Source organism: Megalobrama amblycephala, linkage group LG7, assembly GCF_018812025.1.
Source record: "Megalobrama amblycephala isolate DHTTF-2021 linkage group LG7, ASM1881202v1, whole genome shotgun sequence".
Taxonomy (NCBI): domain Eukaryota; kingdom Metazoa; phylum Chordata; class Actinopteri; order Cypriniformes; family Xenocyprididae; genus Megalobrama; species Megalobrama amblycephala.
This window is the reverse complement of record NC_063050.1, coordinates 45,496,685-45,524,236: the sequence shown is the minus strand read 5'-3', so window position 1 is coordinate 45,524,236 and position 27,552 is coordinate 45,496,685. Positions and strand designations below refer to the sequence as shown.

General features: G+C 38.4%; 1 protein-coding gene across 4 annotated transcripts in view; it reads left to right on the top strand.

Annotated features, from left to right (window-relative positions):
* Window positions 1–27,552, top strand: part of fbxw7 (F-box and WD repeat domain containing 7) — a 177,781-nt gene that overhangs the window by 130,556 nt on the left and 19,673 nt on the right. For 2 of the 4 annotated variants that reach the window (XM_048197725.1, XM_048197727.1), the window contains 4 exons: window positions 20,841–20,908; window positions 22,784–22,922; window positions 26,393–26,527; window positions 27,342–27,465. In XM_048197725.1, coding sequence (XP_048053682.1) covers window positions 20,841–20,908; window positions 22,784–22,922; window positions 26,393–26,527; window positions 27,342–27,465 — 466 coding nt within the window. Of the gene's footprint in view, window positions 1–16,677; window positions 16,914–20,326; window positions 20,352–20,840; window positions 20,909–22,783; window positions 22,923–26,392; window positions 26,528–27,341; window positions 27,466–27,552 lie in introns of those variants that run through there. The other 2 variants (XM_048197728.1, XM_048197729.1) reach the window with 2 other exon arrangements.

Sequence of the window (27,552 nt, the reverse complement as noted above, 5' to 3'; positions counted from 1 at the left end):
CCCTTATTTTGTTCGGAACTTGTATGAGCTTGTCGTCTCTCTTAGACAGTTGATGGTAGCCATTGACTTCCATAGTATTTTTTTCCCTACTTTGGAAGTCATTGGCTACCGTCAACTGTCTGGTTACCAACATTTTTCAAAATATGTTGTGTTCAACAGAAAAAAAGAAATTCATAGAGGTTTGGAGCAATATAAGGGTGTGTAAATGATGACAGAATTTTCATTTTTGGGTGAACTGTCCTTTTAACATTTAAATCGACTGTGTCAGGTGCTGAAGTGGATTTAAAGTAAGTGTACCCAAACATGGAAATTCTGACATCATACTTTGTTGTTCCAAACAAGTATTACTATCTTTCTTCCACTGAACAACAAAAAGGAGACATTTTGAATAATGGAGCTTTCAAGAAAAATAAGTAAAAGCACCATGTTACATGTTACAAGTGTAAAAAGCAGTGTATTAACTTCTTATTACAAGTGTAACAAAGTTAATGTGTCATAAGCCTTTAGAAGCCATATGATGAGTATTGTTTGAGAAATTAAATGTAATTTTAAGTCACTATTCATGGAAAATCTTGGCACCCATCCTAACTCTCTTTAGTGCATTCACGAGAATGGTCTGATTCTTGAACAAATCTTTTTTTTTTTTTTTTTTAAGTCTGTTTTCAGTGAATCATTTGATTTGGTCTGATCTGGTTTAAGACTGATCTGGTTTAATTCACTGGCTGTGTCTGAAATCACCTGTTAGAGTTTCCTAGTTTCCTTTTAACATATTTGATGTGCTCTATGCCTAAATTTAAATATGTTCATCATAAAGCAATTGTCTCTCTTCGGAAGATTTAAAGAGCTTAATTCATATGGATCTTTATGTACATGTTGATGCTTGTGAATGTTGATTACCTAGACATGTTCAGGATATTTGTTGCAAAGATGACCAAAAGTCGTATAGATTTGAAGTGACGTGAGGGTGAGTAAAAGTAAAAAAAAAAAATCGATCTGAAATCGGCCCATACCCTTATATAGTGTACTATTTGAGGGGACAGCTGTTTTTAGTGGTTTATGAAACCAAAGTGGACATTCTCATGTGCACTTATTTAATCGCGTAATGCACTACAAGAGTACAACCAATATACAATCAACAACTAGCTGCTAGAAAATAACAATACACTGATTGTTGCAGCAGATGAATTCCCACACCTCTCCAGGAGTAAACACAAATTCTGACACGTGTCCAAATTCACTCATTCATTTTCATTCACTCTTTCAGTGGACTATATTAGTGCAGTAAAGTAGGGAATAGTGAATGAAGTTGTAGGGGTCGATTTTGGATACAGCCACTGACTTGATTCTGTCAGAGCAGTTTAGTTCAGGTTGTGTGAACCAGATCAACAAATTAATTGAAAAGATCTGACCTGAAAGTGTGATTTGTTTGTGTTCCAAGGTGAGGGTGAGTAAATAAGTTTAATTTTTGGGTAAACTGTTTGTTTATTTAATGTATCTGTTTAGAATTTTTCCCTTTCATTCTGAGTGTTCATGATTGATTTAGCAAGGGATGGTTCATGAACAAGCCCATTGATTCAACCCTTATCTACCCGGCCCCAAGACAGAGGTGTGGAGCAGTGATTATAAAATGAGAATATGCAAATGACTGTGAAACGCAGATATCAGCCTCAGTGTTATAGAAAATGTATCTCCTTTCATTCAGTGGATCCTACCTGGCTGTTTCAAAACCGAATCTGTCCAGCGATCACTGGAAAAAGCAGCGTGGCTTTGGTATGAAAATTCAAGGAATCCTCCTACGGAAAATTGACTGCCGTTGTGTTATGAAAGCAAAACTAGTCGACAGAGCGTCTATTTTTGGGAAGATGTTCTAACCTCTCTTTCTGGCTCCCTGGATCATGTAGTGTCTTATCCTCAGAGGAGGATGGCCAGCTGGCGTGAAAGATGCTCTCTCTTTGTGGCGAGGCTGATGGAAGGAAGGGAAGTCATGTTTGTACTGAATCTATCTTCAGTAGGGCAGCTCTGTACACTGCGCCAGTGCATGCTCGAGTCTTTCTATACACACGTTTATTGACACTTCTTGCCTTGTTGAATCCTGTTGGACTTTAATCAACTCTGTATCCAAAACTGAAGGAGGAGTGGGGGAAGCGCTTGAGTAGCTGGTGCATAGACTGCGTCACTGATCTAGCATCTCTCGTCACGTAAAGCACCACGTTTGGTTTGCATTTCTCAGCATGTGCTGTAGAAGGGTGCGGCCGGCCCAACACAAACTCCTTAATCAGCATCTCTAATTCAGGCCTGCTGCAGGCTGCCAGAGTCTATGTGAGTGCAATTCTGGCATTTTATAGTGTCACTTAGGGGTGGATGATGGAGGCAGACATTAAATATTCATACAATTCTGGTTGATGAAAAAATTTATTTGTAGTTATTTAATATTAATTCAGTAATTTGTAATATTTTAATATTTTTTTAAATACATAAAAATTAATATCAAATGATGCAAATATACATTCTATTTTTTCTGTCATGATTTACACTGAAGAGTCAATTTAAAAACTGAACAAGATCTTTTGACAAAAACACTCATATTTATAATAAATAGATAGACATATAAATAACTATTCGATTAGTTGTATTTAATTAGTTATGAACATTTCAATTAAACTGCATTATCAAGATTAAATTAAATTCTTTTCTGTCTGGTCATTTTCATCTCATATTCTTTGAGTGGCAACTTGTGGTTATTCATATATTATGAATATTCAATTAAAGTTATCCATCCTTAAGTGAAAATTATTTTAATTAAATTTTATATTCATAACATTTCTCAATTTGTCTCTGAATGATAGCATGCAGCACTTATACTCTTGGATGAAAAGAAACGTTTGTTGTGAAGGTCAGTTTTGTCACCATTCCACTTTTATTCATTAGATGTTATTCATTAAGAATGTTTTTTTGTGAGTGTGTGTTTCTAAAACTTAGCATTTCATTTTTAAATGAAATAATCTTCTATGTAAAGGCCTTGCCTCACCACTAAGTTAATACAATTTGACATGAAGTATCATTAGGAGTCTGAGAGGTTTTATTTTTAGCTGAAGCTGGAGTGTGCTCTGAGAGGACCTGGGCAGCGATTTGAGCTGAGACTTTTAGGATACTGTGTGTCATAGCTTATATATGACTAGATGCATGTGGCCTTAACTTTTGCTCTTTTTATTATTCTCTTCTAAGTAGCATATGAGATGCGTTTCATTAGCTACTTTTCCTGTATAGTTCTAACTTCCCCAGCAGTACACAAGCATGTGTCAACTGTTACTTTACCAAATGTTCAGAATAAGCTTGTCCAGAATCTCATTACAACACTGGAAAACCTAGAATAATTCAGCACTTTAGCAGTAGGACATGATCTGACACAATTTCCCAATTTGATTCTGAATTACACGCTCTCGATTCCATTGGATTCCAATTTTAATAAATATGATTCATTTGGGAATTTGAATTATTTGAATATAGGTATAACTGTCTGATTGAGACAGTGGATATCTTGCATTGTGACTGGTTTCACATTATATCCCATTTGAATGTTTATGTTGTGTACATTGCATGTTGACATACATGCAACAACAAAGAGGAAAGACGGTATTTATTAGAAAAAAATGTCCTGATAAATGTACATAAACGTTGTCAATCAAATTATTAGTGATAGGCTCTATTATAGAATTAAGTGTTACTCTATTATGAGTTGGTTATACATTATTTCTTGCTGTTAGAAGACATGACTGAGAGAGAGAGGAGACGGCCACAATTGGTTTGCATTCAAGTCACGATTTTTCAAGACCTCAGCAAACTGACCCAAGACAATGGAAGTAGTTCATTATATCCCAGCTCTCACTCAAAATGGCCATTTGTACTTATTCTGGTCTCTTCTTGCCAGCAGACTATAGAAAACTTGAGCTCACACCTACATTCCTCAGTTGGTTTTTGAATGCCACCCCCACAAAGGAACTTTTAGAAACTACAAGACATGGTAAAAGCCCAATTACTGAATAAACAGAGACTTGCACCTTTAATGAGCAATACATTCCCTTTATTTCATTCATAGTTGGAGCTCAAAACGGTGTTAAACACCGCGAGCATTGCTGTCTTCCAACGCTCTGTGTGGTCTATCTGGACGAGTGTTTCTCAGAGCTGTTGGATTCATGGGAGAGGAGGTTGATGGGGCAGTTCTGGTGAAGTCATGCGTGTTAACAGGGATACATAACCACGATTCCCTATGGCCGGCCGTTTAGAACACGAGGTGGCACGCAGTTCCTCTTCAACCCAAGACTCATTAAGAATACATGAGCACTTAACGTTCTGCTGCCACTGGCAGACATCTATTATTGATGACTGGCAGATTGCTCCCTTGAATAATATAGGACTCTTTTGTGTTGTTGTGGACCATGAAGCCTGTCTTTGGAGGTGTTAATGCGGGGAAAATCTTGACCCGTCCGACTTTGCGGAGAGAACTTTTGCACCCTCTTTACTGCTTGTTACTTTTCTGAGATCATTAAAAAGAAAAACAAGTTATCTAACTGGTTTTCTCCAAACAATGTAGAACTTCTCATTTAATTGTAGTTAAGTGGTGTTTTTTTTCTCTCTCCAATGTTCCACATGTGTAATGTACTGTCTATCCTGGGTGGTTTAAGGGACTGTGTAGATGGATATCACAACAGTCTTAATTAGTGTATTTCCATGCCTGTGGTCCAGCTGTTTCCTTGAGCATAAAATTCAGCAGAAATTATAATCAAGTACAAAAAAACACCCTGAAGGAGTGTGTGATGGAGCTTTTTTTCCATACACTTTTTTTTTTTTTTTTTTTGGAAGTCTCAGAGGCCCACATTGCCCTCTTTTCCCATCCTCACTAAACCTGCTTTATGCAAGGGTCCGTGTGCAAGTGAAGTCATTGAGGTGCTTATAGAAGTGTGCATTGCTTCTGTAAGGCTGGGTTTGTGTGAACTTACCGCTTTAGTCCTGTTGGACAAATTCAAAGAAAGGTTTGAGAAAAGGAAGTTTTGAGGCAGAGTAAAGCACCAAGCTAGTGAAGTTACCATTTGCAACCTCTTTAGAAGGACTCTTGAAAATTTGTCCACAACCTTCTGTACAATTAATAAAAATGTCCAAAAAATATATCTGGCTTGCTGGGATAGTCTGTGTTACCAGCGTTACACTGTTTTCAGATTACATTTCTTGTCCACCACGGCACTACCCCCACTGTCATTTTGCTTTTTTATAGAAATAAAAGCCATTTAGTTTAGTTGGACAATGGGCGCTACAATTATAAACTGAAATCTGCTGCTCTACTCCATACAGTACAAGCTGCAAAGTCTCAGCACAGTGCAGCAGGAGTCAGATTTCACTTGTCACGTGACTAGAATAAGGAAAGATGACTGACAAGACGATGGTGGAGGATTTGGTTCGCAACATATCCTGAGTGACAAAATCTTATCTTGTAAAATGTACAGTCAGTACTGCTGCAGCCTATACACAGAGTACTAGTAATTGCCAATTTGAAAGTGAAAAGCGAGCTCACATTCAAAGCGATTTCAATACCTTGCATATTGATAGCGGCTTCCTGCTGCCCACAAATTATATACAATATGATATAAGAATTTAAATGGCTTTTATACAGCATAAAATGAAACATTGTTCTTAAAATGTAATTTAACTCCTGATTAGCATTCCTGTAAACTTTGCCTAAAACGGCTAAAAAAGAAAACGAAAAAAAGGCATACCCAAAGTAAATTGCATGCTGTTCTTGAACCATTTGGAGTATATGAATGGTTTTGTTCTCTTTTGAAAGGTATGTGTACCGCGGGCAGGACAGTGGAACGCTAACAGGTTAAATTCTAATTTAAATGTATTAATTTACAGTAATATAAATAAAATAAAAATAATTTCAATAAACTGTAAAATCATCATCTTGACTATAGGCAAAAAAATATAAGTTAATATGTAAACTTAAGAGATTGTGCGCTCACCTTTTGCATATGATCAATGACCAGTGAACATGAAATATTCTTATTTTACCAAGCTAGGTAACTGTTAAGTTCGGCAAACTACTACTTTTTTTTTGCTGGTTCAGCTAGGGTTGTCTCTGCATTGTCGTCTATTGTTTTCAAGAATGGTGCAACTACAAAATTAGTAAACCCCATGAGCCATGTGCTGTGCACACATGGTTCATGCGACACAACAAACAAAAGGACTAGGATAGGACTCGAGACTTCAATACAACAATGTGTATTTATTCTCCATGGCTTATTTTCATCCTCAGTGCCTCATTCTGTCTACATTGTGTTCCTCCCTCACCTATGCCATCAGCTGTGGTATTAGGTTGGGAGAACCTGCTCTTGTCACTTTGCAGTAAACACAGACAGCAGGAGCTTACTGGATTGTGTCTCTGCTCAGGACTGACTGCTCACTCAACCCTCTGGAGATGTAACCAAACACTTGATATCATCCCGTTAGCGGCTGTCACTCTTTGTCCTACAGGGCCTGACTAAGAGTAATTACTTCATCACACTCTCACATCTTGACCCAGAGTCACAGGTCTCTCTTATATCTCAAGGGAGTGTGGTTTGTGCCTCTGTGCCTCAAGTGATTAATCTTGCTCCATATTCAAACCGTGTATAATTAAGTCCTGAATGTGCAATTAAAGAGTTTGCACCTTTCAGATACCAGCTTTCCTAGCAGGTTACACCGATTTTTAACATGTGCTTACCAACTTTGAGTTGTTTTTCTGAAAACTGTTTGAGAGATAACTGAGTGAGCGAGAGCTCCTCCAACCCCTGAGGCCTATCCTTAGGCTCTTGAGGAGACTTCTTATTCTGTTTACTCTTTCTGTTTGCTTGTGGTTAGGGTTTTAAACCTTTGCCACAGGCACTGCTCCATAATTAGACTAAATCTGATCCTTACTGTTATTTTGAAGTCATGCCTACTCTATCTGTTACACTTAAATGAGGACATTGTAATGTTTTTTGTTGTTGTTGTTGTTGGTGTCGGTGTTGGTGTTGGTGTTGGTGGTAATTGTTTTTATGAACTGATTTAAGCTCTGACGGCTGTCCACACCTATATTGACTGGACTTGAGTCAGTAGAACACCATTTTGTCAATATTTCTGCAACCAACTAGAGCAAGAACATGGTTCTATTCAAAATAAGAAAAATAATCACAAACACCATAATATTTCTGTTTTAATCGCTTTGTGTTTAAAGTTGCAATGTCTTTCACTTAACATCCGAGACAGGCCAGCGTTGCTGTTGAGTTACATCATCTCGCTTCAACTGACACACTATCCAAAACAAAAGTCAAGAACCATTTTTCTTTGCCAAGGTGGTGGGGTTTTTTTTTTCTTCTTCTTCTTCTTTGGAAGACAGCAACCTTTACATTACCAAGGTGGTGGGTTTTTTTTTTCTTCTTCTTCTTTGGAAGACAGCAACCTGTACATTTAGTTATGATTGAATTTTACAGGTATTTTTCCATTCTTCATTTCAAAAGCCATTGTTCTTATAAAAAGCACCTCATGGTTGAAGTTTGACACTGATGTCTGATCAGCTTTGGTGCTTTTTTTCTTGTAGAGGAGTAAGATTTGAAGAGGTGAAACTGGTTCAGAATCAGCATCAGCGTACATGGATATAAAAGAGCTGCAATTGTGGTTTAACCGCATGGTTAAGATCCTCCCTCAGCGCTGAAAACTATGTATTATACCAGCCCGACTGGAGTGTCTGGAACAGGAGCTGGTGTGAGAGGAAACACCTAATGACAGCTGCAACAAGACTGAACATGCCCTGTAGAGTAAAGCAGGTTCACGTGGTTCAAGCTAAAGGTCTACATTAAGATTAAACACTTACTGCATGAGGTACACGCATCTCAAAACATATATTTGAATGTCAGTTTACCTCAGTTTCACCCTGACAATTATTTTTCATGTCAGTTGTGAAGCGTGACTGCTGCTATGTTCTGTCAATTTGACGATTACGACTAAAGTCTTGGCAGCAACGTGTATCGTACAATCTTATATAAACGTCTGTTGATTTTGCACAGCGTACCATGGCTTTTACCTAAGATGAGCTCAGGGTTGGTAATTGAAACATTGCTAATTCAAGACGACAAGAAACAATCACCAATGAAGCATCACTGTTGCACCCTTAAGGTTCTTGATATCACCAGGATGGCTGTACCTGTAAATTTGTATAGTCACTGTGGATGAAAGTGTACTTAGTGACTACTTAATAAATCTCACAAGAGATGATTTTCCTGTAAATGACTGGGCCAACATCTTTAGCAAGTGTTGTACACTTGTTCTGCCAAGATGTTCCACCTGCATTCCTTCCACATGAGAGCATCTCTGACTCACCTGTGGAGGCCATATATCACTTTAAAACGTGCAGCATAGAGCACAGGCTATTTACTTTTAGATCCTGAGATTACTTTCCTGAAGTTCTAGCTTCTCCAGACCTTTGGTTCATCAATTTTTCCACTTTTCAAACTCTCAGGTAATTCCAACTCTGGATACACCTAATCCATCAAAAGAGTTTCCTTAGAGAAGACAAAGTGCAAACGAAGTACAAGGAATGTGCTAACAGAACAATATTTCACCTTCTTCCATAATATTCATCATCTTCATAGAGCTGGAAATCTGTAGGATAGTGGTTAGAACTTGTAGCTGCTATAGGGGGTATTTATTTTTTCCTTTAGCTGTGAGCACGGAGCTGTTTGGTTCACACAGAGGTTTCAAGACCACAGCGGCCTCTCACCCCACAGACTTCATGTCTCCTTTCTTCAGTTTTAAATGCATTCATGAGAGTACAAAACATTGTTAGTGGAGCTCCAGGACTGTAATCTGGGTCTATTTTTATCTGTTAGTGGTAATCATCATCATCTACAGTGTTAGTTGACCTTCCATAGCCCACTACTTTCTCTTTTACACACACACACAGTCGCAGTCACGGATTCAAAAAAACCCAGTCACTTCTCAAGTGTGTCACCACAAAAACAAACAGCCCATGAAAGGTCAGCTTTTAATGAGACTTTTTTTTTTTTAATAAGGAAGATGGTCAGAGATGTTATCCGGACTTGTCTGCACTATCTGCACCATGTGACTCAAAGTGGGAAGAAAATCTTCAGCCAGAATATCAACAACTGCACTGGCACTAGATTGCATCGGTTTACAAATCCATATGCACATGCTCTGAGCAGACCCTAGGCAACTGTCTTTAGAAAAAAAAACATCATACAAACTTTATTCATTTTGTGGCATTTCCCTGTCAAACATTGACATTTCTTCACTAATTGTGTTGGCTTCAAGATACTTGCCTCTCTGTCTTTGGAAATTGATTTAGATGTAGAAGTTTCACATTCTTGACTTGGTTTCAGAGTAGGGTAAGTAATACAATTTGGTCTTCAAACTTCATTCAAAAAGGAAAAAGGTTACACTTTCATAGTGTTTCCAGATGACATTGCCGGCTGCTCTTCATGTCTCTTTTCTCACGTTACCTACATTTAACACACTTTGAGTGGCCCGAAAATCATATGAAACCAGATCAGGGCAAAGACTTTCTGTGGGAATCTGCTATGTTAAAGGTCACTGCACCTTTGAAGAATCCTGTCTTTCACTGCAACACAGAGGGTCAAAAGTGGAGCTTTTAACAGTTTGTTCTTTCATGTTGTGCAGGACTGACTGCTGCCCTCCTGTTATGGTTCACTTCAAGCTATCAGGGGAGGGGTTAACTTATCATATCTACTCACTGAATTACTATAAGGTCAGCACCTCAGTTTTGTCACATTGAGGTTCTCTAGAACAGGGTGTCCAATCCTGCTCCTGGAGGGCCAGTGTCCTGCAGAGTTTAGCTCCAACATGCCCCAACAAGTTTTCTTGGAAGTTTCTAGTGATCCTGAAGGCCGTTATTTGTTCATTCAGATGTGTATAATTAGGATTTGAGCTAAACTCTGCAGGATAGAGGCTTTCCAGGAGCTGGATTGCACACCCCTGCTCTAGAATCAAAATCTATCGCTGTGTAAGGTAATGCCTTAGGCTTCTTTCACTGTCCTAAAGAATGCTGACAAACCAGTCTGTGACCAGTCAGTAACAGTTACTATTACTGAAAGCATGGAGAGCTTCACTTCACAAACAGCTGGAAAAATAAAGTTGTAGCCACTGTCCCCACTAATTACCCAGCATTACAACTACAGGCAGGGTAAAATTACAGTCCCCATATAGGAAAACACCTGGAGTTTTTTGTAGCCCTCTTTCCTGGTGTTTTAAAAGGATTGACCACAACCTTTCTTCACAAACTAAAGGACTTTTTTTTGCCTTAAGACTTTAAAGTTCTGTTCTTGATAGTAGATGTGGAACAACTCTTTGGGGCTTAGCAGAAAATACCTTCCCTTTTCTGTTGCTAACAAACAACAGTCTCTATTTAGATTTTATTGCATGATTAACCACATTTGAGTCAGTATGTTTGCAAAGAATTTATGACAGTTATATTGCAAGATAAGATTAGTGCGAAGGTCAGTGAACATGTATGCTTGTATATTTTAGTTCTTGAAGTAAATAGTACATTTGCATGTATGACCCCATAAACGTAATTGATTCTGCCTATGTAGGGTGCACATACTATACTAAATGGCAGAAAAACCCGTGCATTAGACCATGATAATATTGTCCCATCTCTCATAAAGGAATTGAAGAGTCAAGAGGCCCATTTATATTCATTCTGATTGTAATCATTTTAAAATTGTAAGAATTCTGGATCTTATTTAGAGAATATTTTGTAATATATGTTACATTGCATTTGCATTTACATCTTCTCAGGTTAATTGATTTTTCCTAAAATCACAGATGTCATTTCCCTCTACTCTTCTGTGCTTTGCACACATCTGATTAATTTACCCAGCATTGTTGTTTATCCAATTCCTAAATTGGACAGTGACCCTACGTTGTCTCTGTGTATCATTCCATCTCATCATTCACTCACCCATGTGTGATGCTGCCTGGACGTCATTCGGCATGACCCAATCAAACGTGATGGATCAGGGTCTTATTGTCAAGTTGGAGGCTAAATGCCCGGGTCAGGAGCAGATGGTGTCATTGTGCTTCGTAGGATGCGGCAGTCCGCAGGCGAATTCATTAACCTCGATGTCATCTGGCCGATTGGAATGTGCGTTTGCTCGCTTTGCACCAGTTGCCCATTCATGGGGAGGACACTGCTGTCCTCCATTTTCTTTTCAATAAGGGAAAAATAGTACAAAATGTCTAAATAATGTTTAGGAATGCTTTTAGACTTTAGAGTTTTATTTCATGTTTCTTAACACTGACATTTAAATTTTCTTGATTTTTCTTTTACTTTTGAATGATTCAGGGTCAGTGACAAAGAATGAAAGAAAATTATTTTTTTAAATGAATTGACATTTTACATCCTAAACTCCCATGTCATATATTTAATTGGTCAAATTTCAAATAATCTAATATTTGAACAAACTCAAGAGGGTTTTCAAGGGTCCTCTCAATCAAATGTACTAGCTGTTTTAGCATCCACATATTTTCACAAGCTGTCCTCCTGTTTGCAGCCTGTTCTTGGCGTTTTGCCTGCTTGATTTGTGATGGTGTCTTAAGAAATTAACATTTTCTTGGAACCTGTAGTGCTGCTTCACTAAAAAAAATATAACATTGTTGTGGGCCATCTATCATGTGTCTGGCAGGTCTTGTTGCTTTAAGCATATCTATATCATTCTTAAATCCATGAAATTGGGAGATAAGAAAATGGGCTTTACAACCCAAGTTTTCCCAGGAAAGCACCTGTTTTTTTTTTGTTTTTTTTTTGTTGTTTTTTTGTTTTTTTTGCGGCTGCATGTCAGGGAAAGCCTCTCACCATGGACTCGGTTAATTTTCCACTGTGAACGCGGAGGGGTCAGAGTCTCTTCAAAAGACACGGGCAGGACCTTCTCACATGCCATACATTCCTATCCGCTGTGTAAAGTTTAGGAGGGTTTTTGTCTGCGAAGGCAAGAGAAAAGAGCTTTATACATACAAACTCCCAGTCCCTTGACCCCCTCCTAACATACATACACACTCCAGTTTGTTTAGGGATTGCCATGGTGATGTTCTAACAGTCGTGAAATGTGGTATCATCACACCTGTATCTTAGGTTAATTCCAACAAAATACAATGTTTGCCATTTGTGAAGAACAGAGATAAGTGTCACCAAGTTTATCTTAATACATTTTTTCTTCATTTCGCGCAGACTTTGTTGCCAAGGTTATTGCCGTAACGGCCAGTTTCATTGGCTTCAGGACACTGATTCATTGGAACTTGTGTAAGATGAAGAGTTTTTTCCCAGCAATTCATCAACAAATTGCTTGGAAACTTTTGACAGGTGCAATTTTGTCCCTAACACTGGGTCGCAGTAACTCTCCCTGCACAACAGTATCACTGCACCTGAAAAGATTAACTTTATATTATTTGTATTTTTAAGTGCAAGGAGAACAAACCAAGGAAGGGACCAAGTAAGTCTAAACCCACAAGGTTTGTTTTCTAGTACTTACCTTCTTTTCAAGCATATTCTCACTGCTTGCAATGCTGAACAACCGTACACATTGTAAATAAAATTCATTAATACAATTTCATATACCTACACTTTCATTATCTGGATGAGGCAACAGTGTTATACTCTAAATGTATTTCTCTGACAATCGTTCTCAATGGGGCATATTAGGATGTTGATTCGAAAGTGGTTGTTAAAACTGCTAGCTCAAATAACAACATGGTTTGTTGTAGCCTTAACTCAGTTTGGTGTTATTTGGAGCACCTAGCCCTTGGCAGTCAATAGAAGGTACTTGATGCCATGCTGATTGTTTCACAAGTAGATGCCCTATTAATCCTGTGCTGTTTCCTTTGTAATGAATATCAGGCAAATGGCAGAGATCACATTTGCTAACACTTCCTTGATACATTTCCCTTTTTTTCCCCCCATTTTCCTTGATTAGGCATTAATGAGCATTGTAACACCAACCACAGTCCCTTAAGATTTGTTTAGTCTGGCTTCATCACACTTGCCAGGCTTGTTTGATCTGAACCCTTTTTGGGGAAGTGTAATGAAATGGTTGGGGTTGAAGCATGGCAATCACTGTTCTGAGCTCCAGTGCTGATAGATGGAAGACATGGCCTGCTACCTGTGAACAAAAGCCACAACACAGAAACTTTGGGGTGTTTGTGCTGTTAAAGGGTTAGTTCACCCAAAAATGAAAATAACGTTTATTACTCACCCTCATGTCGTTTTACACCAGTAAGTCCTTTGTTCATCTTCAGAACACAAATTAAGATATTTTTGATGAAATCCGATGGCTCAGTGAGGCCTCTATTGCCAGCAGTCACTGAACCTCTTAAGATCCAGAAAAGCTACTAAAGACGTATTTAAAACAGTTCATGTGAGTACAGTGGTTCAACCTTAATATTATAAAATGACGATAATACTTTTTGTGTGCCAAAAAAAACCCCCAAAATAACGACTTTTCAACAATATCCAGTGATGGCTGATTTCAAAACTCTGCTTCGAAGTTTCACGAATCATTTGTTTCAAATCAGTGTTTCGGATCGCATATCAAACTGCCAAACTGCTGAAATCATGTGACTTTGAACCACTGATTTGGATTTCATCAAAAATATATTGATTTGTGTTCCGAAGATGAACGAAGGTCTTATGGTGCGTTCACACCGGACGCGAATGAAGGGGTAAGCGCGAGTGATTTACATGTTAAGTCAATGCAAAGACGCGAATTGACATCCTGCGGTGCGAATTGAGCGATTCGGGCGTTTGATGCGCTTAACACGATTCGCGCGAATCGCGCAAGTTGAAAAATCTGAACTTTGGCGAATTTCCACGCCGCGTTAACCAATCAGGAGCTTGCTCTAGTAGTGACGTGACGTAGCGAGCTGAGGCAGAAATTTGAAACAACAATGGAGGACAAAATCATCGTCGCTGTACATCTTCATACATTTATAGAAACAGAAATAAAAAGGATCGTGTTTGAAAGAAAGTGAGTGAGGAGGTCGGACAATCTGATAAGTTGTAAAAAAATGGGCTTTACTCAATTTGAGCTGTATATATATACATATTAAGACTACAAGCCAACTAAAGACGACCAATTGAGCTTATTCGCTGTAATTTACAATTATTTCCCCACTGACAAGTTGTTTATTCAGAGGAAGTGTGCAGAAAGCAGTGGGAGAGTCTGGGACACATAAAGGAGCGGGAGAGCCCCTCTCATGACGCGAATTCGCGTCTGTTGTGAAGGGATTTTCACGCGCGAATGAAGCGAGTAAACTCAAATTGTTCAAGCGTCCAACTACGCGGGAATAGCATGATTTATTCGCGCAAGTCGCTTCTGGTGTGAACGCAGCATTACGGTTGTAGAACAACATGAGGGGGAATAATTAATGACATCATTTTCATTTTTGGGTGAACTAACCCTTTAATCTTCAGTGACTGTTCTCAGTTTGTCAGTGATGCAGTGGATCTGTCTGTTGTCTGAGTTTTAGTCTGGTTACTGAAACAACATTGAATAGGAAGATTAGTAATTAGACTTGATTTTTAATTGGTTTGCAAAAAACTACTTATATTGGACATAATTACTGTACAGTAAGGCAGGGATGTAACTTAAGTCATACTAAATACATTTGGAATAGGTCATATGCTGTTAACTAGTGAAATGTGAATTTGTGTCATGAAAATGGAATTATGAGTGCTAAAGAACACTATTAAGTATTTCTCATGGCTCTCTGTTTAGCAGTCAGGGTGGTTCAGTAGAGGCATCATTGAGGTGTCTGTGGGACATGTCTCGGCTTGTTCAGTGAGTCACAGGAACAAAACAGACAACAAGCAGTCACCTCTTTATGTCACCTCTTTTATCTTTTGTTTGAATTGTTCAGAATTATCTTGAAATCTAAACAGAAGAGCACCGCAGCCAGGTATCTGATTTTTAGAGAACCTTTTTTTGTCACATGGTTGTTTGTAGGTAACACTACAATAAATTTTTATAAGTTAACATTAGTTTATTACAATTATTACAAATATTACTGATGTTAATTGTTAATTTCAGATCAGGTCCATTAAATACTAACAGATACCACTTTTGAATTTAATAATGCATTAGTAAATGGTGAAATGAACATTAAGATGAATATAAGCTTTAGAAGTATTTTTTTTTTTTTGTATAGTATTACCGAATCTTCTTTACTAGTTCGCTGCTTGCTTTTGACAGAGTTATCAGTTTATTTGCATGACCTATTTGTTCTGGTTGTGGTTTTTGCTCCTCTGCACACTAAACTCTGCACACCTGTGTAGTTTAGTGTAGATATTATTTGAAACCTATTTAAGGTCAAAGTTTGTTTTTTTAACAACCTTTGTGTGTCTGTATACGCTTGGGCGATCTTTAATCATGCAGTCCACACAAAACCACCCCGAGTGCCAAATACCACCTGCTCAGTCTGACGGAAATAACAAGAGCCAATCGTCTTCAGCGGCTGAGGGGTGGGCTCAGGATCCGCAACAAGTGGAAGGCGTGCACCACCCAGTTTCGGTTGAATATAATCTCAGGCTCTTACACTTTCGTCCTCTGGCTTCATGTACAGCCCAGTTCACTGAGCTGCATCATTCACTTCCTCATCTGCAGAAAACCTGTCATTTGATCCCTGCATATAGCCAGTGTATCCTCCTGAGAGCCAGCATTTCATTTCTGTCCATTTTTGTTTTGCTAATAACATAATACAATTTATTACAGGGCTCTCTTGAATACTTGAATCTAGTTTGTCAATTGTAGCAAATGTCAAATATTATGAATAATGACAGTTGTCCAGGGCAATGCTATTTTAACTGACCACTCGTTTGGGAAATCTGTTTCATAGCCGTCTCTCTGCTGTCTCTACAAGCAAGTTAATAAATGAATTTCAGCTCGAATCAATATTTTATGTCCATTTCTGTAAGCAGCCGTGTAATAAGCAGGATAATGTACCGCCCGCCAGTCATTATCACAAAATAAACAGCAAAGTTGATCAGGATGCTGATGCAAAGCTGAGAATGAGAATGACAACTCTGCAGTCTCCTGTTACTGTGTAATAAAATAATTTTAATTTAAATGAATATTTCATGTATGGTAATTTCTGAAGCAGTAATATGGGATAATATAAGGCAGCATAGCCCACTTCAAAGTGATTCCAAACTCCCTTCATTTTGATGAGATCCTGATCACATGGCTTATTTTTTTCCCCCTCTCCATCCCAGCGTTTAAACCTGGTGTATCCTTTAATGGGTTTTTTGATGTCATTTTAAAATAATAAAAATATATTTATATTAATGTTTAATAAATAAAAATATATGGTAGTCCTATGCGTTATATATAGACTCTCAAACCAAACCTTATTTAGGTAATTAATAAAGAGTCATGTATAAAGTCCAGGTTTTTGTGCTGGATGTCGAGAAGAGGGGAGGTTCTGAGCAGGGAAGGCTCGCTCTCTCTCTCTCTCTCTCTCTCTCTCTCTCTCTCTCTCTCTCTCTCTCTCTCTCTCTCTCTCTCTCTCTCTCTCTCTCTCTCTCTCTCTCTTCTCCCCTCCCCTCCCGTCTCTCTCCTTCTGCTCGCTCAGTCAGTCCGCTCAGAGGACGGTCAAAGAGACAGACGGGCGGGTCGTTGGATTCTTCCTTTCGGCTTCATATGCATCCGTCCGTGGATGAGTATGTCCCTGTCGGATCTATCCGGGATTAACAGAGCCCTTATCGCGCAGATATATTTCCATAAATTCTTCATCGACTCTCAGTGAATCACAGTCGGATTATCGTCATCACCATCACCATGGGTTTCTACGGCACTTTAAAGATGATCTTCTATAAAGTGAGTAAACGCCGATATTCGTGTTGGATGCACTGCGGCTTTTATATCGATAACGGCCAACCGCCTTCTTTCAAGGGTCTCGCTTTAATACCCCATCAACGCTGACGCGACGCGACAGGAACGCTCCCATTATAAATCAGAGAAGTGGTGTAGCCTACACTGCAAGCGCGTGATGTCGATTCGTACAGCGCGGTGTGTAATATTCAAATACGATGCGCGCGCGTGCAATGTACACAGCTTCGTTGATTATAATGTCAGCGTTCGGGTTTGTCGCGTCGCGCTCTGACCGCGTACACGGGTATATCGGCGCTCGTCTTTAAGGGTGCGTCGGTGAAATATGCGACTGTTCTTACGGCCACTGCGGAAAAATCTCCAGCTGACATAGAGAATCACCTACTGCGATATTCATTCACTTGAACCTATACTTTAAGTCTCCTTTACAAGAAGCTCATACATAGAAATGGATGTGATGCACTTGATTATGGGGTGGGTTTGGAGAACATAGGCTCCATCACTATTTCTTCACCATCTGCCCATCCTAACACACACATACTGCACCTGCGCTCCCTACATCCATACATATCTATCCATTCCCTATACTACACCTTAAGGAGCGCTGCATCCTTCTTAGCCTTATTTACTTGTAAATCTGGATCTTATATAAGAGTTAACAGCTTTTGATGTATAATTGACTCTTATTTGATAGTTCAGATGAGTGTGGTGCTATCATATTTCTTCCTGCACCATTCAGAGGAAACCTGTTGGTAATATTATTTTGTGCTTTGCAGTTATGTAGCCTGATATGCAACAGAAACTTGGACTCCTTTACTGTTATCGTAGCCATGTTAATATGTAACGTACAGTCGCTTCGGTGTTGTGATATGTGAATGTTTTTGTGAGGTAGTCGTGTCAGTGTGGTAAAGCATCATCTTCTGCGCTGCCTGTTGAAGGGTGTGTATCCTCCACTGGCTGGAGGCATCGGACCACCCTACAGTGATTGGGTCACTGTGTCATTGCTTTTGACGGGGGGAAACCGAGCCACATCTGGCACAAACCAACACTTTATGATTTTAAATGTGAGTGAAATGAATGTTTTAAATCGGAGAGCTTATCAGAAGCTTGCAGTCGCTGCAGTTTTCAGAGTGTCCTCTGATCAGAACGAGTAAACTGCAGTGACGTTGACGGATGCTCCCGGCAATCTTGTTAATTGTTCGGTTATAAAGACAGAACTCATTAGAGATGTTTGATGGTATTAGAATGTGAAAATATATCATGCAGTCCCTTTAATGATAACCTTCATGATGCTCAGTTCCTGACATTCTCATAGTTTCTGTTCCATATTTTTTTTTTTATGATTGTTAGGGTCGCATTTGTGAAACTCTTATAAGTTCAGCAACATATGCAGTCATGACCATTCCTAAGTAGTTGCCAAAATGAAAAGCCAGGTTATTCATTCATAAATCACAGGATTTATTCACTAAAACAGGTTATTTGCCAAGACTGCACCGGTTTCCATGAACACAAGCATTCCTGTTAACCACAGACCAAGCCATTTTTGCTCTGTGGTGTCAGACACGGAGAATGATTACACAGTGACTCATCTAAAATCAGATGGCTCTCGCTGTGAACCCTAGAGTAAAGCGACAGTCTAATCCACTCAGTGAAGTGAATGTATAACTAAGCAAATGAATGCTTTCGCATTATTTTGTGTTAAGTGCTTTTTACCAAGTAGGCTTGACAGGTTTAGGTATTAGTAGCGATTAGCAAATGTGGCATTCCCAGCGTGTTTTGTGTTTACACATTCACATGGAGTAACCTAAGAGCGTCTTAACACTTTCAAACACACACCGGCACTTAAGCAGTTACACTTTCATACATCTTCAGTGTCATGCCATCTTTTTATTATCTTATCTTCGTTCATGCATATTCACTCGCACACCCTGCCTCTCCTATCTTTTTGACTACCTTTGCGGTGAGATCACTGACTGAGGAATCCTCTTCGGGTGATCCTTGCCATACTGTCCACTAAAAACAAATATAGTTGGTTTAGAAAAGGGTTAATAAATAAATGGCACTGTGTTCTGAAAATATGCAATATAATTTAATTTTCAAATTATTTTGGGGTTTTTAGAAATATAAATGCCCTCCAAGTTGTGTATCCTGGCGCCGGGTCTGGATTTTGGTCTTGATGTTGCATTTCATGGATGTTTCTACAGTACTTCAGCCCCCCCCCCCCCCCCCCCCCTTTACTGTGAATTTCACAGCATGTGGTCCCTTCAGAAATCCATAAGGAGCATCATTATCAGCTCAAACCTCAAGTGTATTAAACACCTGACTTGTCAGACATTAAATCAGTTGCGGCAAATGTGATCATGCGAATGTTTTGTTGGCTTCATGTAAATATCAGATCAATGAATAGCAGTTTTGCTGTAAACTAAAATAAATTTGCCACAAAAATGTAAACAGTGAGCATGATGATCTTAATCCAGAAATTTCTATGATTGTCTCAACACCATGAAATATCATGAATGTTTTAAGCATAGAAATGCGCTGATAGCGATACGTTAGTAATTTTTTTCATGTGTTGGCAATGGCAGATATTTTGGTTATATAAAAATTAATTACTAGAATTAATGGTTTTAAATGCTGCAGGCATCAGTTCATGTAATACAATATGAAAATGTAATATTCGTTTTGATATTTGCTCAAGATTACATTTATCATTGTTACAAACTGTAGTAATAATAGTCTCTTATGCTTAACAAGGCTGCATTTATTAGATCAAAATACAGTTGTGAAATATTATTATATTAACGTGACACCCGATACATTTTTTTTTTTTTTTTTTCAAGATTGGAAGTTCAAAAGAAAATCATTTATTTGAATCAGAATTTACACTTTTGGTCAATTGAATGCATCATTGCTGAATAATAAAATCTCATTTAAATTGTCATTGCCGAGTTTGTTGAATCAGACTTTTTCCCCATTGTTATTAGCATATTGTTGTAGACGTAAACGCACTGAATGTTGATTTAATAGTTTCAGACCTGTTATTAAGCAGTGGGATGGTACATAACAACATTGTAAACTGTACAGTATGTGCTTATTCGAGTAGTGAAAATCTTTACTCATCACTGTTAATTTCTGCTCACATCCTTAATGACTCTCAAACCCTTGGCACAGCACACTGATTCATAATTTGGAGTCTATCACTGAGCTCCTCCTGAAAGTGAACTGCACAGATTCACTGGCAGCTCTGTACCCTCCTAAAATAGTTTTATTCAAATGTGCTTTAGGACCTCATTGTGTTGAGGACACTGAACCCTTGTTTTTCCAGAGTAGATGCTCCGTAGCCAGGCACCAACTATGCAGCAAAACCAGGGCCATTTCAGCCTGTGTGGGGGGTGGGTGACATAGAAAGAGACAGTGAAGCATAGGGTTAGTAATTTTTTTCTTTTAAGCCCATATAAATTTAGGCTGTTGTGAAAGTACAGCCTGTCACGCCCACACAGATGTGTGTTTGTGTGTATGTGGCCCCCTTTCCAACTCCTCTGAGGGGTGTGCACGTCTATCCCATACACCTCTTTGAAGACTCCCATGACAAGTGTTAGCATCAGCTGTCAGACTTTATCTTTTCTGTGCCATGTCACTATAAAGTGGACATGACCTTCCTTCCTCTGGCCTACATTTAGTGGTGAGGGAACTAGCACAATACCCAACACAGTCGCTATTACAAAACCAGACTCGCTCAGTAACTTTGTAACAAAGGAAGGAACACAGGTGGCACTCGGTAGCATGTGGTTTTAAACAGGTTAAGGAATGCTGCCTCTCATTACTGTCAAATTGCTTTGTTTGTTTATGCTGTCATTATTGTCTTGCCCTCTACAAACCCAAACTAACCAGCACCCCTCCTTCTTTTTGTTGCAGATGAAGAGAAAGTTGGACCATGGTCCCGAGGTTCGATCTTTCCCTTCAGGAAAAAAGCCCTGTCCAAGGTAAAACCTTCAGCACCCTTCCTGAAATTTGTTAAATGTTTTAGCCTGTGTTGTATTAAACTTTAGTGAGCACATCTACCAAATAATACAGGTAAACATAATTGGTTATTAGAGATATCATCTGTTATTTTATGTGATTAAGTGTGATTAAATGTGACGTTTACTATGTTACAAAAGATTTCTATTTCAAACAAATGCTGTTTCTATTCATTCAAGGATCCTGAAAAAAAATCACTGTTTCCACAAAAACAAGTAGCACAGCCTTTTTCAACACTGATAATAAGAAATGTTACTTTATCACCAAATAATATATATATATTTATAATATATACAAATATATAATATATACAAATTTTGGGATATCACATAAAAAATGCTGGATTTAAACACTAAGATAAAAAATGAGGTGAAAAAGTCACATTTACTGAATAAATTCCTTTATGCATCAAAAATTTTATTTGACTTTGCCTAAGTTCACATGTCATTGAATAATTTGCTCAGATGTTTGGCTACAATTTCCTCCTACTGTCTGACGCACTGTCATAAGACGTAAGGAATCTGCTTGATGTTTGTGTTATGCCCACACAAAAAAATCACAAATTTTCAATAATAAATGAGCCAGTGTCTTCCCTAGTAGTTTCATATTAAATTCACAATTAGAATGGACACATAGCTATTTAAACTTCTTTTTTGTATCTATCTAATCATCTAGCCGCCTTTACACTGCAAAGCTCACCTGAAACCTAAACACTTTGTTTTGCTGCCTTGCAAGAGCTATATATACACATCAGGAAATGCAAATCTAGCTTAATTTTGGTGTCGCTAATGGTTCAGAAATGACACCCAGTCGATCCAAAACCCCCTAAACATGGAATCACCACTTGAGAGGTTCCTTAGTCGGGAAACCCAAGCTCAGCAGTCAGCTCTGATGAGTATTCGTGCCTTATTGTCAAGACGCAGGTGTTCTCCTGGTTTATACTAGAATAGTACACGACCATCCAGGCAGCAGTTGCGCGCTGGGTAATTGAAGCATCTTGGCATCTCGGTCTCAAATCCCATTAAATATGAATCCATAATGAAACAGACCTCACTATGTGCTCGCCTGTACTCTTCCCGCTCTCCTTCTCATCCGTTCGTTTCTTGCACCGGAGAAAGTATCCACAGATAAGCAGAATGCAAGGAAGGAGTGCTGAATTGTGTTTTTGGTGTTAGTGTAGGGCCCCTGAGACATAGAAATGCAGTAAGGACTGCTGACATGGGACAACTTTTGGTGTTCCTTTCTCTGGAAAAAGGAATGTGCTTCAGTTCCTAATTGTTTGCATACATTATGCTTTTGAGCACAGTTTTACATGGACTCGATAATAACGAAATGAAACAGAAAAGGGTTTCCATGAATGAAACAAAGATGAATTCAAACATCTGAATGAATCAGTTTGGGACAGGTGGTTGTATGTAATCATGGCGAGGTAAATGGTAATGTTGTCCAATGTTGGACCACAACAGCGGCTCAAGTGGACTGTAGTGCTCATCTGGCACCAATTCAGTCCACACTCACCACTTTGGTTTTGGCCGTAATTCTCACACCATTGTTCTGAAATAAAGCCTCAGATTTTCATAGTTGCTTCATCCACAGTACATTCAGTGGACCATTTTGTTTTCACATCTTCCATAAACTACAGGCTTGCACTGTATCATTGTTAAATTACTACAATACAGATGTCTCCTGTCAGAGTGAATAGTTATAAATTCTTCACCAGAATGCCCTTTACAAATGTTATAATTTAGTGTGTTTTAAATTGTTTCTTTTTCCCACTCTTGAACTCTAATTAGTTTTCCTCTCTTTTTATCCTTCTCTCCTAAACCCTCACTGAACAGTCCCACAGGACTGCCGTACCCAACCACTCCCACCACATTTGGGGGCTTGCGAGCGGTCAATGGGCAGGGTCAGCAGAGACGGCGTATCACATCCATCCAGCCCCCCACAGGCCTGCAGGAGTGGCTCCGCACCTTTCAGGTGAGTTCAACCAAATAATTTAAGTCTTTTTCTCGACCTGCCAGAGGGAGTTAACCAGGTGCACTCTCACTGCTGGTGTGAGTAAAAGGGGGGACTAAAACCTTAATCATGGTAAAAATTACTGTTTTTAAATAAATATAATACATAGTTATTATTATTATGATAAAATATTAATTAATAATAATAACAAACACATTGCTGTTGTTATTAACAATTCTTCTGGCAATTATTTTGGTTCCTTAGCCTACCTGTAGTCTGTTTATGGTTGCCGGTGAACAGAAAATTCAAAAAGCATTAATAAAGAGTTTAAATCACAGATGTGCCATTACAGAAATATATATTAAATGGATTAAATTAACTAATAATGATGTTAAATTTACATATTTTGCAATATTAATGTTTTTTACTGTGTTTCGGATCAAATGTAGCCTTGGTGAGCATAAGTGACTTTCATTATATTAAAAGATCAAACTTTTGAATGGTTGTGTGTTTGTAATGTCTTTTAGTGTTTGAAAATCCCCAATTAGCCAGGTTTTCATCCACATTTTTATGCAAATTTTGGGATATCACAAGGGAAAAAAATGAGGTGAAAAGTCACATTTACTGAATAAATTCCTTGATGTGCATCAAAAATGTAATGTGACTTTGTCAAAGTTCACATTATTCAATAATTTGCTCAGATGTTTGGCTACAATTTCCTTCTCCTGTCTGACACACTGTCATAAGACTTAAGGAATCTGCTTGATGTTTATGTTCGCACACTTTAAACCACAAGTTTTTAATAATAAAAGGGCCACAGTGTCTTCCCTAGTTTTGCATAAGTTTAACTGGAAGTGATAATTTTGTTATTTTGAGCACTTTGGATGAAGACTTTGTTTTATTTGTATATATTTGTGTGCAATTCCCTTTTTCACCAAAATTAAATTCACAATTAGGATGAATCATAGATACAAAAAAGAAGTTTAAAGAGCTATCTAATCATCTAGACAAAAAGCATTAATAAAGAATTTAAATAACAGATGTGCATATATTGGCCATTTTATGGCAGCTTCAAATGTGATAATCAGAATTTAGAGATTTTGTTTAGGAGCATCATTTGTTCCCATGAATTATTTATTCGTTCCAAGGAATTTGAGTTTAGTCATGGGAGTGAATTGTCAATTTGTGGCTATGATATCTTACTTTTTTTCCCCCCTGCATGTCAACTAAATTAAAATAAGGAAATGAGTTAGTGCAACGTGGCCATGATTTAACTAAAATGAGGTAATTTTTTAATCTTAAAATGTGCCCATGAATATATTTGTGGGACTCTTGGGGCTCCATTCTGTACCTTGACAACACTTGCTAAGAAACATAACTTTTTTCTGCAGTCTGGTTTTACGCTAGTAATTAGTGCTGGTACTAAGATCTGACAGAATCTAAACTAGATATTTAAGGACATGCGGCCATTACAAGTTTGCAACTATGTACATCGTTGTCATATCCATCTTACTAAAACAACAATTCAAGCCTCAACAGAAAGCGGAGGCTCCACCTCAGTCTGTGTTTGCTCTCCTTTACAGATAATTACAGGCTTGATCAGTCCTCGGGCTTAACGAAGCTGCTCTGGCATGAAATAGCAGATACCTGTGTTGACTGAAAGGATGAAGAAGCTTTCATCTAATGCTGAAAGTTTCACCTAAGATGTTCTTGCTGCTTCTGAATTAATTTTGAGAGTCATGCAAGAATTACGTTTACTCAAATGAGCCTTTATTAAAAGTGCAGTTGGGAATTTGCACGTAATTCTTCATGACGTCAAAGGCATGTCATTAAATGGTGTCTCAGGAGAGAATCAACAGCTTTGTACAACATCCTTTTAATTGTGGTCTGTCTATGCATTTACGCAGTGGGTTCAGAAATGATTTTGCTTGTTTGCTCAGTCAGTGGTTTCTGTCCTGAGTTATTGTAAGGCTTATTTCTGGAGGTGCAAATGACACTCGGGATCCCTGTGAGTCAGCAGCTTCAGTATCGCTTACGTGATTCACATTAAATGTCTAATTTCTGCATTCTACAGTGGAAGCCTGTGGTGATATATCTTAGTGGCAGTTCTGTGTGTTCAGGGTTGAAGTCGAATTAGAATTGCAACCTTGTCATTTTTGTTCTGACAGTCATGGAAAACCTTACAGGAATTTGGGAAAAGTTAACCTTAAAGTCATGGTAATGACTACAATTAATCCCCTCCCCCCACCTTAGTTATTCATTATAAATTTAATATTAAATACCCTATTGTTCAAAAGTTCAGGGTGTTTTTATAAGAAGTCTGTTATGCTCACCAATGCTGCATTTATTTGATCAAAAATACAGTAAAACAGTAATAATGTGAAATAGTATTACAATCTTTTTTTTTTTTTTTTTTTTTTTTTTTTTAATATAACATTTTTTTTTCCTGTGATGGCAAAACTGAAATGTTAAACAGTTGTACTGCTTATTTTTCTGGAAACATGGTAAATTTTTTAGGATTCTTTGAATAGAAAATTCAAAACAACAGCCTTTGTTGAAATAAAATTTCTTTATATCATTTTAAATGTCTTTACTGTCACTTTTGATCAATTTAATGTGTCCTTGCTTAAGTGTTAATTTTTCTAAATAAATAAATTTACTAAACACGGAATTACCAAAATATTTTTATTATTATATACAAAATTATAGAATCATTCGGCTGAAATTGCTGTTTGTAAATTAAATATTTATGAATATTATTATTTTTAAATTCCTTAAGTAATCACAAATGTTGTTGAAAAGTCATGGAAATTCAGTGATTAAAGTTTGGGAAGCCTGTATCTCAAGATTGGTCTAATTAGTTGGCTTCAATTAAAGAACCGACACAATTGAACATTTGAATCAGACTTTTGCTCAACTGTTTAATGGTGCATCATTAATTTGAGTTGTTAAGTGTCAGTTGTGCTTACATAAACACATATAGACATAAACCAGCCTGCAACAACAATGCGGAGTTCCCCCAGCTGAAGCGTTTCAGTAGTAAATTACCGGTGCTTTACCTCCCTATAGTCCCCTTCTGTACATCCCTCTTCCATCATAAACATCCCTGAGCAATCCTCCTCCCTCATTTGATGCGCTTCAGAGCGGAATGACTTTGGCACAATCTCTCTGGTGCAGCACGTCCTCACTGAGAGCGAATTAAGTTCTGAACACCATGAGATCAGCGAAACATTTTATTCAACTGGATCAAGTTGACCGCCGCTTAATATGGAGAGAACGAACCCTGGGAAGTTTCCAACAGCCCCAAGACATGACGTCTGTTCCATTTGACTCACAAGAACCTTCATGGTTCCATCCATGCCAGAAGTTACCATTTTAGGGAATGGTTTGCTGCAGAATAGCCGGTGCATTGCCAGTTCAAATTGAAAGCTCTGAACGTGCACACATTCTATGTATGTTCTTGGTCACATGTGCTGACGTATGTGTTACAGAGCTGGAGTGGCCCAGAGAAGCTGCTTGCGCTGGATGAGTTGATTGACAGCTGTGAGCCCACGCAGGTGAAACATATGATGCAGGTGATCGAACCACAGTTTCAAAGAGACTTCATCTCACTGCTTCCCAGAGAGGTAAATATAACCCCAAAATTCAGTTTTGATTTGTTGCAAATTCTTGGAATGACTGTAGTTAATAAAACAAAGCACTGATTTTCCCTTCATTTTAATTTAACCTTATTTCTCAGATATTTGACAGGGTGGTTTTAGAGCAGAGTAGTAGGTGCTGGAGATTAGTTGACAGACATGTCCTCTCTTACACCTCTTCAGAGAGAGATCACAGTTCTCTGTTCAAGAATATAGAGAGGAAACTACCTTGGCACCCCCTCCCCCTCCCCTTTCTCTGCTCCTTTTCTTTCTGTAACGGCAGCCCTCTTCCTTTCATCCTCTCTTCTTCCTGTCGCTGTTTCAGCTTGCCTTTCTTGTTCTCCATCACCTGTCATCTTGTCTCCCTCTTTTCTGGCTCTCCTCCCCATCAAGGTTGTTTTTCTTCTGTGTCAGTGCAGGGTGTGTCTGTCTGCCTGATTGAAGCAGATTGTGGAAAAAGCTCCTCTAGGCTAATACTGTACACACTGTGGAATCTCAGGCAGCAACATTTGTGATTGATTGCATAAGTAATGGTGGAACTGTTTGGACATGCTCTGTCTTCACTGAGGTCTTTGCAAAATGGCAGCACACTTGACAATGGGAGAAAAGAAAAAGAAAAAAAAAAACTCTTGTACTACTGTGATCAAGTGAAGACCCTAGTCATTTAATAGGGCTAAAATGGCTGAATGCCCAAACTAAGGATTTTTCTTTTTCTTCCCAAAGAAGTAAGCCTCACCTTTCTCTAACCGCATTCTACACCCTCTCCTGATGTCTCACTCTTTCTGTCTGTCTTGTGTTGTAGTTGGCCTTACACGTATTGTCATTTCTGGAGCCAAAGGATCTGCTTCAGGCTGCTCAGACGTGTCGTTACTGGCGCATTCTAGCAGAGGACAACCTGCTCTGGAGGGAAAAATGCAAAGAAGAAGGTGATTTCACCACTCTCCACAAACTCTGTGACTTTGGAAATTCTTCCATCGACCACACCTATATCAAATAGTTGCCTGATTGATGCC